Source organism: Prinia subflava, chromosome 18 (assembly GCF_021018805.1).
Source record: "Prinia subflava isolate CZ2003 ecotype Zambia chromosome 18, Cam_Psub_1.2, whole genome shotgun sequence".
In the NCBI taxonomy this organism is placed as follows: Eukaryota; Metazoa; Chordata; class Aves; order Passeriformes; family Cisticolidae; genus Prinia; species Prinia subflava.
Genome location: NC_086264.1, coordinates 2,602,465 through 2,617,692, shown reverse-complemented (window position 1 = coordinate 2,617,692; position 15,228 = coordinate 2,602,465). Strand labels below are relative to the sequence as shown.

At 47.9% G+C, this 15,228-nt stretch overlaps 2 protein-coding genes across 2 annotated transcripts in view; both read left to right on the top strand.

The window, feature by feature from the left end:
* Positions 1-9,239: 9,239 nt before the first annotated feature.
* On the top strand, positions 9,240-10,923 carry STBD1 (starch binding domain 1). The gene is made up of 2 exons (XM_063415497.1): positions 9,240-9,542; positions 9,646-10,923. Exons 1-2 carry the CDS (start codon positions 9,299-9,301, stop codon positions 10,470-10,472), a joined length of 1,071 nt encoding a protein of 356 aa, XP_063271567.1. The 5' UTR covers positions 9,240-9,298; the 3' UTR covers positions 10,473-10,923.
* SEPTIN11 (septin 11) overlaps positions 9,672-15,228 on the top strand; it is a 215,859-nt gene continuing 210,302 nt past the window's right edge. The window contains exon 1 of the mRNA XM_063415495.1: positions 9,672-9,676. The gene's annotated coding sequence lies outside the window, so the exon portion shown is untranslated. The remainder of the gene's footprint in view (positions 9,677-15,228) is intronic.

The window sequence follows — 15,228 nt, the reverse complement described above, 5'->3', positions numbered from 1 at the left end:
ATTACAGGGAACCTACAGGTCCTTCCATTCCCAGTTTCCTGACAAAGAGCCTGTGTTGGCGGCAGGTCCACAGCAAGGGCCAAGAAGGACAGCAGCACAAGCCTTACACGCAGAGCACACTCCCAGGCTCTTGGGAAACACCCACGTGCATCACTAACACACAAGGGCTTTGCTCTTCTGCTTTCCCTGCACACCTCACACATGTCCTTGTCACCAGAGAACCCACACACACTGAGGGTATCTAGTACTCTACTTTAATTAATAAAACAATATTCTAATTATAAGATCCTGAGAGTTGAGGCATTTCTGGAAGGTTTGTAAGCAGGTAGTGATCACATTTCACTGTCTCAAGCTTCAATTTATTCTTCCCACAGAGGCAAATTAATTGCTGGCAGGAAAGCAGTAGGGCAGAGCTATGCTGCAATTACTGGGTCCATCAGTGGCCTTAGAAAGGGCTGGGAGTAAAGTTGGTGCTTTTGTAAGAGCAGCCTTTGCTCTTGGGTTAGCCCACTGCTTGACTTCCATTTTTGGGACAGTAACATCCCAGGGAATGAGACATTTGCCAGCAATAGCACTAAATTTTGCTTCTGAGGAAATTATTACTTTTAACTGTTATGAGATTAGCAGCAAAAATAGTTTTCCTTCTGAAATTTGGGCCTGACCTTCATATTTTTGACACTCCCCAGCCAAATAACCACAGCCCTTGTGGATTGTAAGCCACTCACACACATATGCATGTTGTAATTGTGATACAAGCCATGTGGCACATTTTATAATCACACAGAAACATATTCCTTGTAATTTCAGCTAGACCAAAATTAGAAAGTGCAGCCACTCCCACCCATCAGCTACGTCTGATTGGGTTTGCTGCTCCCCTGACTCATCTGTTTGGGCAGCAAGAGCCTCAGGACTCAGGGGTGCCAAGCTGTGCTGCCTGCCTGAGACTGAGCATCGCTCCAGGCCACCTCTTCCTCACCATCCTCTTCACCCAGATTTCCCCCCTCACACAGCTCCAAAGCTGAATCCCTCATTCAAAACATCTCCTTTCCAGCACTGGCACAGAGTGTGGAGCCCTCCCAGCTGGACCAGGAAATACCTTCTGGGATGGGGAGAATGTCACCTGTGAAACAGGAGGGGCTGTGAAACAGAGACCTTGCTGGGAAAGGAAGGCAAGGAAGCAGCAGGGCCTGCACTGGGATGGATGGGAGGCTCTGGCAAGTGGCACAGTCTGGGTAACTTAAACAGGTTTGCTGAAGCCTGGCTTGCAGCTGCCAAGCCCATCTCATCAGCGAAGCTCCTCCTGTCAGAGTTTTACTACCTTAATTCAGTTTTTAGCTTCTGCAATGCAGATTGCAACAGGAAGAACGCTGTCTTTTCAAGTGCTTGATATGATACTCTTGAGCATTGCCCACAGAGACTGACACAGTTTTTCAAGCCCTCAGTTTTCTATACAGCCCTTGAGGCAGCTCCAGGATGAACCAGGTTTACCTGTTCCACTGCTGCTGAGCGCTGCAAACAGCCCTCGACTACTGGGAGCATCCTCTGCACACCAAGGATAAGCACAGGTGTGGCAGCAGCCAGGGAGGAATCAAACCCACAGCTGAGATGAGCCCATGCTGTTCCCAGCAGTGAAGCAAAGGAGAACCTGGCAAAAAAAGCCTGGAGAAATGCAAAACTGGCCCAGAATTGTGTTCACTTCTGCCTTACAAATAAGCAGACAACCAAGCCTGAATCACCATAAAAATGTGTCTCTGTTTTTATTCTAGGGAGAGCTATGAGGAGCGGGCAAGGTTTCTGATACATGTGGCTAACAGAGTCAGGTTAGTCATGCAGGCCGGGTACTTTATCAGTCACACACTTCCCCATCAATATCTAACACTGCAGAGCAGAGACTTTACCCTCCAGCCTTGAAAACCTCTCCTGGAACCCTGGACATGACAGATATCATAAAGAACCTCTCATTCGAACAGAATCCATGGTGATCATGCACTTTTTCTCCTATGGTATGGCATGCATGCCTCCTATAAAGGGGAAGATTGCAGTCTATGGCCCCAGTGGGACTTCAGGGCCCAAATCCCACAGCAGTGGATGAACACCCCAGCCCCTGGCCCAGACCTTCCTGAAGAGAGGGGCAGAGAGAGAGAGGCCTGTCCCATTTATTTTATTATCCAAAGTCCATTCGTGATTTTGAGTTTTAACCCACACCTAGTTTTAAGGGAACTGCATGCACTAAGGAGGGCACATTTAAAATGAGCAAACCAATGGCACATGTTTCCCTCACCTGAGGGTCCTGGCCCACATAAATGCCACTCCAACATACAAAGGTGAGGGATGCTCCATAGCAGGAACTTTAGGAGTCTCATTTTCACCTTTTTTGTAGCCTATTCTCAGACGCTTTTTTGATTTGAAAGAGTTCAAGAGCAGACTCTGGCCCTTAGAACATCTGTTGCTGCATTAAAGCCTAGATGAGGACTAGCTCTCCACACAGTTTTCCTGAGGAAAAGTGGAGGCTTTGCACAGACAGGCAGGGATTTTCAGGTCTCTGCTGAGTGCATTTGAGAGAGCACAGTCTGCTTTGTTCTGAGCCAGTCTTATATCACAGCTGAGATCTTCCCCTGTTCCTGAAGTAAACACAGGGATTGAAGGCTGCAATTAGGTGATCTTGCCAGCCTGCATCACATTGTGATTTACTCGGGTGATCAACTAATTCTAATTAAAATTCTGTAGTGTAAATGTCTTCTAGCTGGCAGCACCAGTGGCTCCAGAGCAGCACAGCTGAGCTCTCTGAACCCTTCCCATGCACAAAACTTGGGATGTCCATCCTTATAGTGCACCAAACTCACTGCTACAGATGAGGAAAGACCAAAAACTCTCATTACAAGTCTCGTGATTCCCAGTGTCCACTGCACTTAAATGCACACTCGGTAGGCCTGGAATGAGTCATTCTTATCCCCAGCTGGCCACTGGCAACCACTGGAAAACAAATGCTTTGTGTGTCAGCCTGGATACAAACAGCTCCTGTCTGCCAGCTCAGACAACAGGGCTGTGTGTGGGACAGCCTCAGGGCAGCGCTGCCTGCAGGCATGACAGACACCAGCTTCCCTGGAAATGTGCCACAGGGGGAGGTCTCAAGTGACAGGTCAGGGGAAGGATGAGGGAAATGTTGTGCAAAGGGTTAAAGGAACCAAGGATATCCTAGGGGTCTAATCCTGGTAGGGAGGCTATGCAATCTCCTACCACCATTCACGTGGCTCTGAATCCCTGCTGGAGGCAAAGCTTTGCCCCACGATGTGCTGGCACCAGTGCGTGGCAGGGTTTTATCCCAGTGCAGTAAACAAAATCCCGGGCCTGTTTGGATGGGCAGGGTGCCAGGCTCCCTGCAGGACAACTGCTCACAGCTGCTGACAGCAATGCTGCCCTCAACTGTTCCATCATCTGCTCAACACAGAGGAGGCACTGAGGAAAAAACACTGAGGGGGAAAGGGAAGGCAAACGGGGCCTTGACAGCAAAGCCAAGCAACCAGCACCCTCTGGCTATTTCTAGATCTGTGCTTCTTCCAGAGCCCAGCTCCTCTGTCCCCATTCCTTTCACATCCCAGGCTCCAGCCCCAGTGACCTGTTGCACTTGGGTGCCTGCCAGCCTCAGTTCTGAGTATTTAATATCTTAAATATAGGCCCAAAGCAGACCTGTGCTCTAGGATGGGAGCTTCAGCACAGTCTGCACTGTCTTGTGTAGGTCAGCTGCGTCCCTTGGCACCAAAGGGAACACCTTGGGGAAGCAGAAAAGGGCCCCTACCACGGTTCTAGCATGTGACCCGGGCCTCAGGACAGAGCCACTGCAGCAGGTCCTGGCTCAGGGCCCGCCCTGCCCTCTGACAAGAGTGCGTGGGAAAGGACTTTTGCTTTCCCTGTCACCAGACCCAAGCAGCACATGACCAAGTGACCAGTGACATCCCCCCGCATGCACTTAACCAGGAAGAGGAACCTGTGGGGACAGAGTCACAACGGGACACACAGATTTGATGAAGTGCAAAGCTGCACTTCAAGGCACATGAAAGATCCCTGCTGTGACCTTATTTTACATCCCTGGATTTTCATCTCAGGGAGGAAAAAAATGTACCACCAGTGAAGGCACTTCCCTGCAACTGTGATGCCAGACCTGTAATCAGACTTACTCAGGTCATGAAGATAAGCACTACCATCAGAGCTTACAGAGCATTTGGTGGAATCCTTCCCCAAGAATCCCCACATGTTAAGCAGCCAGGCAACACAGAAAACAAACAAACAAACAAACAAACCACCCCACAAACTAATTTTGAATTAAATAATGTGATATACAATACAACTTTCTTGCAGCTTTCAGGAAAGTAGCATCTAAAATACAGAGGCATTAGCACCCATATTCAGAATTTCTAAAAAGGTTTCTAAATCAAAGAAGGAGTGTGAAATAATACCACACTTCACTTGTCTTTCATGCTGCATTTTCCTATGGGCCTGACAATGTAAAGAATCCAGATGGAAGTCAAAGCGTGATGTCTCCAGGATGTGAGACAACCATGAGGGGCTGTCAGCAGGATTTTGCTGGGAAATCTCATTTATGATTCAATTTCTAAGAGCTGCTGAGTACCATAACTTCAATGGAGTCTGAGATGAACTTAAGACAAATTAGCCAAATATATTATACTTTGGTTTATGCCTGGGAGGAGGTAAAAAGCAACAGGCACCAACTGTGAAAGGGCACCTGGAATGCAGCTGTACCAGCTGGGGAAAAGGAGAACAAAGAACAAAATAGAAAGTGTGATTTACACAGAGTGACTAATAAACTGAAAGAGCTGGCAAATAATGGCTCATGGGAAACAAACCTAGGAGGAAAAGGGATGTAGGGAAAGCTGTTATTGACACTACTGTCACAGTACAGAAATCCACAGAAAGCACAGGAAATGCAGTAAGACACTGGCAGGACAAGCAATAAGCTCTACCTCAAACCCAAGAAGGAATTCCAAGTTAGATTACTATGGGTAGAGTAGGAAAGAATGGTATTAGACCTTTTACATGTTTTGAGTTAGCTAAACAAGGATGAAATGAATTCTAACATGGAGAAACAGCAGAGCAAACTCAAAATCACAACCTGTGTGCTTAAAAATGGAGGGAAAACCTGTGTGCTCTGTGCTTCTCAGCCTGGGTAAGACCTTTGAGGGTCACATCTGTGTCCAGGTTGGGTCACTGTTCTCAAAGAAGAATGACATCAGGCCCAAAGTGGACTCCTGAGGTCCCTTTTAGCTGCCTTCCAGATTTTCATCGCTCATAATGGAAAGGAGGTCTGGATCTGGGATGTCCTCATTACTAACCAACCACTCTTTAAGTTAACAGCAACTGAGAGAAAGCATCTCCTGTCTCTTTGGGAGGGAAGAGTTTTTCCTGCCAGCCGTACTCCTCCTGTGCCACCTGCTGACTGCTGAGCAACGCTGCACACGAGTCTCCAGTGTTCACAGCTGAGATACTCCAAATAATACGGGAGATGGCTGGGGCAGAATGCCAGTCATGGTCATGGTTTCTTTCAAAGTACATGAATACTTGCCCTTCCCATTTTTCTACCTGCTTGGGTGGGGATCCAACACAGAAAGCGTCAAACAAATGCCTGGAAAACCTCCACAGCACCAGTCTTGAACTTAAGATTTTAACCTGGCTCCCAAGGAAGCTACTGTAGCTTAAGCTCTGGGAGTTACAGTTAAGATGGGAAAAGGAGATGTGACATTGCTCATTCTCCCATCTCCTTTTAACACTTGACTGTTTCCAGTTAAACTAGAAGAGGAATTCTTCTCACTGAAAGAATCCGTGGTGCTGAACATGGCTATACCTTGCAGCCACTGCAAGGGGAAACTCCCAAAGCACACTGCTGCAGCGCTGGCACTTGGCATCTGTTCCAGCATGGAGCTGCCTGTGGCACCTCCAGATGACCCAACAGCACATCCTCAGGGAGTGACAGGGCTCCCGGATTTGTATTTCTTTCTTACTTACTCACGTGTCCATTTTGTTCTGTTGCAGAACTGGACAAAGCACTGTGGACTCACAAGGCTTTAAGAGCATTCTCTCCCCGGGCTCAGATGGTGGCCAGCCTCACAGGAGCTCCCCAGATAGATCCCCAAGTGCCTCTGTCAGAGCCAGGACAGTAGGACAGAAGCACCCAGGTGCTCCATTTCTCACGGGAGATTCCCTGTCACCACACTAGATGGCACAGCTGACAGAGTAACAGAGTTCCTGTGAGACACCGCCCGAGGGCCAGCCCTTCCGAACAACGCCTTTGGCTGCTGCCTCGGTCACAGAGCTGCGGGAGTAAATATCGCCCTCCTGTTTTGGTTTTGGTTCTGAAACGTGAAAAGGCGTCAGGCTGGAGGCTCCTGATCTCAGGCCAGCCAGCTAGGAATTCCACAAAGTCACATGTGGCTTTTCCAAATACTCCCCTGCTCTTCCAGTGCTCTCCCACTTGATGAGCAAACAATGGTGCAACAGAGCCTCACTCACAGAACACTGCTCTCAAAGTAATCCTGCAACATCAGGAATGACTGAGAGAACAAACTGAAGTCTTGAATTAATTAGAAACAGAATTATGTCCCTGAAACTTTAAGAATTTTTTTCCTTGTCCCTCTGTTGTACAGACACCATGTTTGGTTCTGATGAAAGCTTTAAAAAAATCTCAGTTGTATTTTGGAGCATTTCTCTATCTGCTTTGGAAATCCTCTAAGGAGACAGAAATCTCGAAGTTGTACAGGATATGAGCACTTCAAGAATTCCTAGAGAAGAGACCAAAGCCTTCAAAGGAACAAGTTACCATCTGCAACAGTCCATGCATTTGCTTCAGAAGAGAAACCTCAGCCTTCAGTGACCCTTCTCAGTTCTCTCCTGTCCAGCATCTGTGCTTCTAACACTCCATAACTGATCAGCAGTTCAGGAGTTTAACCCTTAGTATTCACAGAAACCCTTGTTTTAAAAAAACAGGAGATAGCAAATTAATTCAAGGCACCCTAAGAGGAGTTGCAAAGCAAACTTGGCTGCTGCCTGCACAGGTGATGACAGTGACAGGCACGAGTAAAACCCATTACATCCACATAAATCCATGCTGCCTCTCAAAGGGCAAGGTCCTCTGGGGACTGTGCAGGACTGGGCTGGGACTGTGAATTACTGAACTGTCCTTTCCTGCCTGGCTGTGCAGCAAGCTTGTCTCTTTGTCACATGCTTGGTAACTCCCTCTTTTTGTGGTGATCCAAATGCATTTGTGGTACCAACAATTACCCTGAGCACTCAAAGCAATTGGGGTGCTTTGCTTTATTTTTTTCTGCAGGTGCTGGTGAAAAAGTCTGGCACCAGAAGAGGTCTGAATGAGCATGGAGATGAATACCTCTACTCATTAAAGCAGCACCCTGCCTTTCATCCTGTGCATTTCTATATCTTCAAAATAAACCTTTCCTTAAGGATTCCTGCAGTAGTCTCTTCTAGGCTGTGTTTGCTTGTTGTCCCTTCCTATGCTGTTTTATCAAATGTGCTTAAGGAAAGAAATGTGGGTTAGCAGCTCCAAACACCACCTCTTCATCTCTGCTGAGGGCTGGCAGGAGGATGCCCTTTTAGTGTAATGCTACAATAATTAATGGGTTGTCTGCTCAGCTGCAGGGAGGTGGCTGGGAAGTCTAAATTGCAGTGCACACATGGTATTTACAGAAACAGCAGTGTGTAGGTGCCTGAAGTGGCAATCCCAGCTGAGCAAGGTGGTGCACAGACACAGGGCAGGGAACTTTTTGAAGGCTAGGAAAAAAGAAACCTAAGTAAACTGCAAAAATATCACCTACTGTGCAAAGTTTCAGTAGTTAGCACAGCTCATTACAGCCAAGGGTTTGTTTTAAACAGCAAGCCTGAGCAGCACCTTGAAGCACTGACAGTGGTAAAAGAGAGTGCACCCAAGCCCTCAGTCACTGGGAAAGTGCCCAGGCATGTCCTGGCTCCACAGCTCTTTCCCTCCCCTGTGTTACCGAGCAGGAGATGTGAGCAGTGCACTTTCAGCCCATGCCAGGACACAGCCCAGACAGCCAGGTACCAAAATAGATATTTTGACTTAAGCACCAGCTCAGCACTTTGCTGGAGGAGACAGTTCCTCAGCTACTGTGGTAGGCAAAGAAGGGGAAGATATTTAGATCATGAATTCTGTGTCTCTGCACAGCCACCCTCCTCCACGTCAGCCAGGGAGCTGCCCCACGGAGGCTGCACACTTGTGCTTCTATAAATTCGATTGACATTTACTGTCCCGTTAAGCTGAGGGAGTGCTGCTCGAGTTGACACTGAAAGATTAAGAAGTTCACACACTGGAAATAGACTTACTGGAACATCCACGTAGCCATTCTCTTGTCTAATGAGATAGTGGGCAAAATCTCATCAGTGGGCTTTAGAGATCCAATCATGACCATACCTTTGGCCAGATCAAAAGAATGGATTTAAAAAAGGCAGCAATCAGAACTGAGTGGAACTGCCTCCCCTCATTCCTTCCCTGGTGTTAATCTTTGGTGTTATAAACATTTTCACAGTTTGTTACTCCAGAACTGCCAATTCAAAATACAAAGTCCCAAGGTGCATTTACTACAATTGTTGGGTTTCTAGTAAGGTTTGTCTCTATAACCTCTTAATTTTGAAATGAGGTTTGACATCATCACCTCAAAAGTAGTAAAATGAAGGTAAATTTAATTAAATATCAAATATCCTCTGCATTAATGGACTCTGAAATCCTGGTAGTCCAGAAAGCTTCCTGAGCATAATACAGAAGCCAGGAGGGCAGGGCAATGTCAAGGAATCCAGCTGTAGTCATTAGAGTATGATGAAGAGGTTACAAATCAGTAGTGAATTCATCGCACTTCTCACAGATACCAGAGCAGGACAGGATTTTCACCATCACAAGCATTAAAATACCAGCAAATCAGTCCCCTCAGCACACCCCTGTCGGAGCATCTAAGCCCACCAGCATTGCCAGAATTAAACCTGCCCTGCGTGACTCTGCCTTGGCAGGGGGCTTGGGCTTAGATCATCTCCGGAGGTCCCTTGCAACCGTATCAATTGTGAGAGAAGGCAGAAAAGCGGTGTGGGCGCCTAACAAGTGGAAACTTTCTCCGCGCTGACTTTGTGAGTTTATGCCTTTCCACCGCCTCCGCGGCTGAGCCCAGCCCCGCCCGGCCCGGCGCGGCTCCTCCCCGGATCCGGAGCCCGGCTTAAAGCGGCGCCGGGGGCGCGGGCGGCGGTCCCGCAGCTGCAGCGCCCGGCCATGGCCCGCGACCGCGGCCCGCCCGTGCTGCGGCCGCCCGGCGCCGCCGCGCTGCCCGCAGAGCCCCGCGGCTGGGGCTGGCTGGGCGCGGGGCTGTGGCCGGCGCTGCTCGTGGGGCTGCTGGCCGCCATCGTCGCCTGGCTCTGGTACGGCGACAGCGACCGGCGAGCCGAGGCGGGCGGCCAGGAGGCGGCGGCCGGCAGAGAGGGGCCCCGGCGGGCGAGCGGGGGGGCGGCGGCCACAGGTACGGGGTGGGGAGGCGATGCTCGGGGTGTCTCGGGCTGCCCGAGCCTGCGAGAACTCGGGCTTGCCGGCGCTCAGCCTAACCCGTTGCCGTTCTCCCTCAGTGTCACTTGCAGAGGATGCTGCGGCGGGCGGGGAGCCGCTGAGGCGGGAGGTCGCGGCTGCTGCCCCGGCCGGCCCTTCGAAGCCAGGAGAGGATCTGGCGGCTGCCTCGAGGGAAGAGCTTAACCATGTCCCGAGCGGTGCAGTGTCGGGCGAAGCTGTGGAGCTGGAGCCGCTGATCCCGAAGCTCGGCGGCACGGACTCGGGGGAGCATCCAGCTGATGTGGCCGCCAGCCAGGCGGGCGAACTGGGAGCGCTGTTGGTGGGACAGGCAAGTGACGGATGGTGCGTGATGAACTTGGCAGGAGCCTCTGATGATGAGTGTAAGGACAGAAGTGGGGAGCAGCCGTGTCAGCCAGCTGAGAGGAGGGACTTGGACCATGAGGAGTGGGAAGTTGTTTCTGAGCACCTGGTCGAAGGGGAGGATGGCAAGGATGGCAGCATGGAAGACTCAGACAGCAAGGAATGGGAACAAGGAGACTGCTGTGATGGGGACTCGAAAGCAAAGAGAGTTGCAGCCGTGCCCCCCATGTTCCAGAACATCCACGTGGCTTTCCGTGTGCACTACATCACCCACTCTGACACGCAGCTCATCGGTGTCACGGGGGACCACGAGTGTCTGGGCCAGTGGCACAGCTATGTCCCCCTCAAGTGTGACAAGGATGGCTTCTGGTCCGAATCCATCAGTCTGCCCGTAGACACCAGAATAGAGTGGAAATTTATCTTGGTGGAGAATGGGAAGGTCAGACGCTGGGAAGAATGCAGTAACAGGACCCTAGTGACTGAACACGAAGATCAAATTGTTCATCAGTGGTGGGGATACCATTAGTGGGAAGGTGGAAGCTGCTGATCTAATGGCAGACCTGCCTAGGTGAATCACCGAGCCCCTAAACCTTAGGGGGGGGCTCCCCTTCTTCTCTAGGAGACCCTCTCAAGTGCAGAGCTGTGGAAATCCCGTATCAAACCACGTAAGCAGCAGATCTCTTTAGGAAATCTTTTGGCAACCTAAAAAATCAACTTTGAGTGCGTACCGAAGAGACACAAGTAGGCTAAGAAGGCATGAGCAGCATTCCAAGCACCTGCCTGTCCAGGTGGATCAGGACCCTGGACTTGAGTTAGTGTTGCTTTGAGTGGGGCTGTGGGATGCATCTTGGTACCCACTGCTTGGGCTTGGGAAGCGTACTGGGAGGTGTGGTTACCAACACTGTAACAGGAACTTCAGTGTTTTAATTTATGTAATGTACTAAGGAAACAATAAACATTTTCAGATTGACGGTTCATTACCAGTTGACCAGTGACCTCACTCATTTTGGTAACTTTGATCCAAGTGAGCCACTTGACCTGAAATCTTGGGGCTAAGGAATGGCTGAGAAGTGGCCCTCCCGCTCCTGAGTAACAAAAGGTTGAACCCCAAAATAGTTCATTCTCTACCCCCTACTGTCCAGCAATCATGTCGGCTCAAATGAAAGGCTTGGCAGGCAGCTCCACTCCTGCTGAGGGGAGAGCAAAGGTCAGACAGGACGGTCTCGGCTTAATGAATTACTTTGTCAGGGTGGGAGCAGGCTTTAAAAAAAATCTGGAATGATGTGATGGCTAGGGAAAGGGTTCTGGCTGGAACAGAGTCAGGTGGCATACTGAGGAACAATACCACAGTATTGTAAATATTTTCTAAGACTAAGCTTTTTAGCTTGAATTTAAGTTGTGGTCTTCTAGTAAGCCAGATGAAGTAGAATACTTCCAGCTTCAGCGAGTTGGTATCTTTATATGATAGAAGCAGAAAGCTGCTCTCCCTTCCCTGCCTTTTGTATTTTTAGGTACAAATACATGCTGCCACTTGAGCAAGCTCCTCTTTCCACAATACTGAACCAAGCTCTGGCCTGCAAGCAGCCCTTGCCTTGAGTGAGCTTGGTCTGGGAGAGCAGAGTTTTGTAGGAGATCTGCAAGTATACAAATTAACACTTTGGTTTGGAAGATGTACTTCAAAAAACACATCACTGATCTAAATGCCTCTGCTAATCCTGTGTGGTGGAGCAGTCTGGATGTGTGAAATAGAACGGCTTTGGTGAAAGACTGGAACGTGAACGTCAGAGGCTGATCGGGTGGGTTAATGGGCATCCCATTGGTTAGACAATGCTAGAGCTGCTGGGAAGAACAAGTGTTGGAAGTGTTCTTACTGGGGCTTGGATACCAGCTTTTCAGTGAGAGTGGGCTGGGCTGCCTGCTTCTGCAGATCTGGCCACAAACCAGCTCAGGGAACTCCTGGGAGGGTATTGAGGGGAGTGTGAGGAGGGAGAGAGGCTAAGGCCAAGAAACAAGTACCACTGGCAAGTTAGAATTTTGCTTTCTATCCAACAACTCAGCTGCATTCTTTGCACTTGGCTTTTCTAACAAGAAACCGAAGGGGATACTATACCTAATATACAGCAGCAACAGAAGGTGATCTTCAGAAATCCCTGAAGTCGAAGCAAAACATTTCATTTCAAGGTGGTTACAAATCTCTTCCCCCACTGCAAGCTCCTCAAACAGTGAGATACTGTCAACTCAAGAAACACTTGGCACACAGCCGCTGCCGCCTGAGCGTATTTATACACACTTGAGGCTTGTCTGAGGAGATTAACTGTGCTATTAGATTAAGTTATTCACTAGAAAGCTACTTAACCTATGCTAGAATAGATTTTCTAATGCAGTGGTGAACATGTCAAATAGACCAACCCTGAGAAGTCTTTCAAATTGAGAACAATTTATTTTTTTAATTAAACACCCTGTGCTTTGATCCCACAGACAACTCCCAGTCCTCATGGTTGTATCATTTTGCTGAATGATCATCTGTGGTTTCTACAAAGACCTGCAATGAGCTTTTGCTACAGCCTCTAAATTATTATGCCATTCCTATCACTGCTTCCCCAGCAGGACCTATGCTGTGTAAATAAAATGGTTTGGGTATAGTGAAAGAAAGAATCTGGATTTCAGTTTTTCTGGAGGAACCTAGTAGTATTTTCTCCAAGTTCAGAGGGGTGTTTTCTCATTATTGAAGAATCTATTTGCTCAAAGGTGAAAATAGAGCTATACAAAGTTGCCTTGCTGCATAAAAAGATGCTGCTGGAATGGCTGATAGCTGTCAATGTCCTGGCTGTGAGACCAGTGAAGCTACGTGTGAGAAATAACTTATTGTTGACATTCCTGCATGGATCTAACAAGCCAGCGGCTCGGGAGATCTCCAAGCAAACAATAAACTGTCTCAACTCACAGCTTGGCAAAGCCTGCAACCACAGAGCTACCTTTAAAGGTCATCCCCCTGACAACAAACTTCTGAAAAATTAGACAATTCAATTATTTTTGTGTGAAGCACAAGCTATTCCTTTTTCTGAAGAAGTTTGGTGCACAAATGCTGAATGCTGCAGCTGGATGGTGATCTGTGCAAGCAGCCTGAGGGGACTGGGCATAAACCATTTTAAAGTCTCCTTCAAAAACCTTCACTGCAGCTCGTTTGCTTTGCAAAACTCATGCCCATCCCACATTCTCTCTGGGAGTTGAATTTACCCTTTGGAGCCTCTCCACACATTAGCCTGGTGTTAGGTTTTTTCTCCTGGGGGTTGGCTGCCCTCTGTGCTGTTCTTGCTGTGGGCAAGCTTGGCCTGACAGTCTCCTGTGCCATCCACCTGCACAAGACGGAATAACAAGTGCTGTAGGGGCTGCAGAGGCCAGCATCTATTCAGCTGTTCTAAGGCTCTGTTCCTTGCCTGCTGCTGGTGCAGGGGGAAACCCAGACCTGTCCCCAACTCTGCTGGATTCCAGCAAAAGGATGTTAATCTGCTGTTTTGCACTGGCAGATGTCCCTCTCCTCTCTGGCTCTCTGACCCCTCCAACTGCTCCCTGCCCTTGTCACACAGCTGCAGCTGCTGAGACTCTTTCTAGCTTGGCTCATTGAACACAACTGGGAGTGCACTTACCAGTGATCTTTCCCAGGGGTTCTTATTCTCTACACCTGACCCTCCTCTTAAGAAAATTTTGGTAGATTTGTCCAATATGTGTGGCAAGTCTGAACTGTGATACATGTGCAATCTAAACCAATCCTTTCATTTTCAGTGCAACCGATTCCGAGGAGAGGGGAGATGCTTTTACTAATATTTTGACTGACCTTGCAACACGGTTGCAAAAACTATCAGAAACAGTGGAAAAAATTATTAGGAAATCTAAAAAAATTCCTCGGATTAAAATACTGTTGGCAATAACTGAGGACATCTTAGGAACAACTCAGTAATTTCTTCTCCCCATACAAGACTTGAACTAAAGTTTGATGAGTCCATTCTGCTTAAATGAATCACAGTACAGTATGGAATTCAAACTTCAAGAGGAAGAATTTAGCTTACACATAGGGAGAAATCCTTCCCTGTGAGGGTGGTGAGGCCCTGGCACAGGGTGCCCAGAGTAGCTGTGACTGCCCCATCCCTGGAAGTGTCCAAGGCCAAGTTGGACAGGGCTTGGAGCACCTGGGACAGTGGAAGGTGTCCATGCCCATGGCAAGAGGTTGGAATGAGATTATCCTTAAAGTCCCTTTCTACTCTATACTTCCTGCTCATTTAAAATAAGAGCTATAAACAAGAGTTAAAAATTTGTCAAGGCTTTCATTATTTATCTTTAAAAGCATAACTTATTTTAAGCACAATGTACCGACATGAAAACAATCCCTAATGCATACAGTGCCTTCCCTTGGACAGCTGTCTCTCCTTTTCCTTGAATTTCTTTGTCTTAATCACCTGAGTTCTGATCATTGGCTGAAAATAGCAGAGGAACAGATTAGCTGAACACCACCTTATATTCCGAAGGCTGAGGTCTCAGGTGCAGCAGCCACCTGAAGCTTCATGAAATCCTCCCATATAACAAATTATGCTGCACCTACCAAGCCCTTTCAAATGCAGCTTCAGTTTGCAATATGAATATAGAAAAACCACTGAGGATACTAATGGATGTCAAAGAACAAAAATGAGAACACTTACCTTTGACTTATTTATATAAATAACTTAATTAGTTTTACCTACATCAGGTCACTTGTATGTCCCTAACACAAATGCACTAGTGAAATGGAAATAGTAATTTCCCAAATCTGTGCAACGAGACTTAAAGGAGAAAAGGGGGAAGAGACTAGAATATGCTATAAGAAAAAGTACAGGGAAAATAAACCCCTTTTCATTTGGCATCCTGCCATCCCAGGAGCTCATGCAACTAAGTTTTGGAAATCTTGCAGTTTCCATGAAAGCATCATCAGCTTGTGAAAAATTCCCTGTAATTGGCCGTGACAGCACACGAGGACACCCCTAAACAGCTGCCATGCTTAAGATGTTAAAGATCCTGAAGCTTATTAGAGTTAAGGGCATTATGGAGTCAATCTAATTACTCTCCCAGGAGCAGGATAATCCAGAAGTGGGTACTGCTAGTGAAACTAGTGTGTGCTAGTAAAAGCAAAGATAGTGCTTTGGCAGGTACTAAGAGCAGTTTCTGGAGAGTGTGTGTGTTTTTTTTCAATAAAAGGAATATTTTTGGTAAATACTGGCACCTTGGTTTTTTATCTGTAATGATTCCACCAG